The sequence below is a fragment of the Lepidothrix coronata genome, unplaced genomic scaffold (assembly GCF_001604755.1).
Source record: "Lepidothrix coronata isolate B3197 unplaced genomic scaffold, Lepidothrix_coronata-1.0 Scaffold2, whole genome shotgun sequence".
NCBI classification, from domain to species: Eukaryota; Metazoa; Chordata; class Aves; order Passeriformes; family Pipridae; genus Lepidothrix; species Lepidothrix coronata.
In genome coordinates, this window is record NW_016690182.1 from 14626892 (window position 1) to 14631114 (window position 4223).

General features: G+C 43.8%; 1 protein-coding gene across 1 annotated transcript in view; it reads left to right on the top strand.

Moving 5' to 3' along the window:
* The window catches only part of LOC108497035 (uracil phosphoribosyltransferase homolog), a 4524-nt gene extending 3831 nt beyond the window's left edge, over positions 1 to 693 (top strand). The window contains exon 3 of the mRNA XM_017814350.1: positions 296 to 693. Coding sequence (XP_017669839.1) covers positions 296 to 402 — 107 coding nt within the window. The 3' untranslated portion in view covers positions 403 to 693. The remainder of the gene's footprint in view (positions 1 to 295) is intronic.
* Positions 694 to 4223: the final 3530 nt, after the last annotated feature.

Sequence of the window (4223 nt, forward strand, 5' to 3'; positions counted from 1 at the left end):
CCGTGGAGCTTTTGATTTCCGTTTGACTATTTTAGATGAGCTTTCTTGCCTCAGGGTTTTAATAAAATCCACCAACTTATATGTTTAAAACCTGGCGGAGTTGGCTTTTTCAGAATAGAGGTGAAGCTCCTTCAATAGGAGACAAGTTTTCCACAACTGATACAAGCAGAGGTGAGAGTTTTCCAGGAAGAAAGGACAGAACCATCATTCAATCACACAGAGATATTCTTGGATGGCCAAGGACTAGTTTGCCAACCACGGGGGTGGGGGGTGGGGGAATAAAATTTGTTACCAGGTACTGGTAACACTGTCATTGAGGATGCCAAAGTGCCTGCAGAATATGATGTACAACAAGGTGTCATGATCCTGCTCAGCCTGTTCTCTACACTTATGGTACATTGAGACCTTTGGTGTCTCTCAAAAGGTACCAAATCCATCATCCAGGAATTCCCAGAAATCACCATTTTAACTACAGAAGTGCATCCTGTTGCACCAACACACTTTGGACAGAAGTATTTTGGAACAGACTGACAATCTCAGAACAACTGGATGTGACTCTATGACATTACAAGAGGTTTCTTCTATGTTTTATTATTGTTGAGTTGTCAAGGGCATGTTTGGGAACCTTTCTGGCCAAAGGGGGAAATACTTGACTTAGGTGAGTTCTGGCCTGAATAGGGATCAGGTACAAAGCACTCTGGTTACACAGCCAAGCATCTCCATGTTGGGGTTGTTAAACTGCCACACTCTGCTTCAACTACTCAATCTTCTATAGCCTGAATTTTGTGGGTGAAACAGCCTCTAAGTAAACATCATGAGAGAAATCCTTTGGGCCTTTTCCACAATGCAGGAACAGATCCATCCTACAGATCCCTCCAGCGAAAGTGGAAATGGATTTTACCCCTGAAAGAGCCGCTTGTGTGTTAAAACCCTGAATATTTTGTCTCTTTTGTTACCTGCAGCAGTGACCTGCAGCCGGAGGAATTTGTTTTCCAGTGCATTTTCCCAGCATATCCCACAGAACTTCACACATCCTGCATTTATCACACTCCTTGTATGTAACTTTCTTTAGGAAGCTACAGAAAAACAAATTCAATTTAAAAAATAAACAGCAGCCCAGCTTTAACCCCAGGTAGTGTAGAGAAAGTCAGAATTCCTGCCTTTACACTGCCCAGTTTGTTCTGGCCTAGAACATCAGTGAAAACTGGCTTTATCTGCCTGCTTAGTTCCTGACTCTGCCATTACTTTGAGTATATAAGGATCTAAGTTTGGCAGGTCTTTTATTTTTAATTTTTTTTGCTTCAGGTTTAGAAGCTCCCAAGAGATTCAGATTTTCCTCACCTCACTGCATTTGGATTATTACTTATCTATATTGTGAATAAGTTATTTTAATATCTTTTTAGGAGAAAAAAAAAAGCAAACCAGCATTTTTCTCATCTATCATTGCATTCCTAATAAGCAGTTTTAAAAACCCTGAGGGATTTAAAGCAAATTTATTTACCCTCATTGAAGGAAGCGACATTAAACTTACCATGGAAAAGTGTTGTAATTCTCTTTTACTATACATACAGTAGCAAATTGAAAACACTTAAGTAGGAATTACACCATGCTTTTGCTATAGATTTTGGATTTTTTCCCTCTACCACAAAGTTCTCTATGCAAATATATTTTCCCCTACAAGCTTTTTGAAATATGCTGCTATACCACTCCTAATTTCGTCAAAGCTGTTAAGGAGATGTGGGTGCACAGGTCATTAATAGTTATTAATGTCAACTGGATACTGAAATCCACTTAGTGGTTTTGAAAAATCAGAGCATATTCTGTACCTATGAGCCATTTGGGAATAAATCCACCAAATCACACTAAAGGAGGGACTTTTCCTCAACTGTCTGCCCTGGACCTCAGCTACAAGTTTTTACCCCTCAGTAAGGTGAGAATCAGCAGGATCCAGCAGCCATCTCTGCACCTTGTGGGGTGTTCATGTCCCAGCAAACCGGGAAAGCTCTGCCTGGAGAATCTGAGCTCACCCACACATGCAAAGAACAATGTTTTATTCCTCTGTTGCTTTGCCATTTGATGATTTTCAAGACTTTTGGTAAGATTAATCAATTATAGGTATTTTATTGAGGGGCAAAGAAATAGACAAGCAAAATGACTTGGCAGGTGTCATAAAACACCAAGAGGCTGTTCCTGGAGCATAAACCATCATCTTATCCCTCTGCTCATAGAATATGCTCCACCTTCCATTGGCTAAACAATCAATAATAATCAACAAGGCAACTTTTCCCTATGACAAATATTTTGGTGCACTAATACTGCAAAATTACTTTGTGACATTAAATACTCTCTCCTTAATTTTTCTTCTTAAATTTTACTCACATTGAACAGTAAAACTAGAGCTGTTAGGTCATGGTTTGACTCTATAGTAAATCTAACTGTATGATGCAAAGGACTAAACTGATTTAAACTCGCTCTCCCAACTCCAATTTGCTTTAAAAAACATAGCAGGTGAAGCTTCTGCAAGCAAGTTTTATGTTGGATTAGGTATCACCTCTCTGTCACTCCAGCTCTATGATGTATCAAGTATGACCTATCCTGCAGCTGTAATAAACTCCCACATTTTAGGTACTGGTTATTTCAACAGAAATAGAGTTGGGGACCCACATCTGCTCCAGAGGAAACTGGGAGCGCTTCTGCTCTCCGTTACTAATGATTTTGGAGTCTTCCTTTGCTAGTCCCGTGCTGTGGCAAGTAAAACTGGTGAGAAATATGCCCTTTACTCCGCCATCCTCTCTAGCACGGACACTGCAGCTGCCTTTGAGTTCTGGAGTCTGACAGGAGAAATTGAAACTGTGAATTTATAAACCCACTTCATTTACATTAAAAGTTGGGCTTGTATGTTTCTGTGCAACAGTTAACAACTTCTAAATGCAACACACCCCTCAATTTGAGAGTAATCTCACTATTATAATGAACAGCCAAAAGGAGAAATAAAGGTGTCTTGTGGGTTTCCTGAAACTGTGTAAATTCTCAGGAATATATTTTTTCCCTGTGTATGGGATATTGCTTGAAAATGAAGATAACTTCTTTGCAAGGCCTTTGCATGATAAGAGTTTTTAGGCATTAAAATGGGATCTCTCAAGACTCAGTGGGAATCCCTCTATGGGAGACAAGTCTACAGAGCCTTTACCTTTCCCTCTCCTTAAATCTCATTGGCTTCAAAACTCAGACTGTAGTGTTTTCTCTCAAAACTATTTCTTTTCAGCCACAGGGATTTTTTCCACTTTGTCTCACCAATTCCAGATTTCACTTCTCTGCCAGAATGCCACAAGGGAGATGGGCTGATCCTGCAGGGAACACACCTGCCCTTGATAGTTTCAGTGGTGAGAGGGGGAAAAACTGCAGACAAATTTAACCCTGCAGAACGTGGGAAGTCTGGCATGCAATTAATTATGGCTCATATCGGAAAACAGGAATATCCCAGCTTTTATATGGCACACCAGCTGTCTGTGACACACACCACCAGGTGAGAGGGGAAATCCTGCCATGGGAACAGGGGGAGGAGAGTCAATGTCCCTGGGTAGAGGGGAAGGATGTCCATGGTTAGAGGAGGAAAGAATGTCAGTGGTTAGAGGGGAAAAACACCCATGGTTAGAGGGGGAAGGAATGTCCATGGTTACAGGAGAGGAATGTTCATGGTTAGAGGGGAGGCATGTCCGTAGTTGGAGGGGGAGGAGAGTGAATGTCCCCATTGGCAGACACCAGCACTACCAATTTTCACTTGGTTTTTTGTAACTGTTGGCCACCATCAGTCTTGAGCAGGGTCAGCTCTGTCCAGCACACACACACACACACACCTGAGGAGACATGAAACTCCCCCACGATACAGGACTGTAGGGACATGGACCCTCCTGCTGCCCTCCCCATTCCCTGGTGGCCATGGGTTGAGGAGATGCCCTGGGCTGAGCGGGTGTGCCGTGGGCTCAGGGAGTGCCCGTGGGTTCAGGGGGTCCGTGGGCTGAGGGGTGTCTGGGGGCTCAGGGGGTCCGAGGACCCAGGAATGCCCGTGCCAGCCCCCCATCATGTAACACCCCCCCCTTCTTTGCCCCCTCTAAAATGGCGGCCACCCCTGAGGGCCAGGACCGCGCGCGGGGCGGGGCGGGGCCGCCCCTCGGGCCGCGCCTGCGCGGGCGCGCTCCCGCACTTCCGCATGTGGGCGGTGC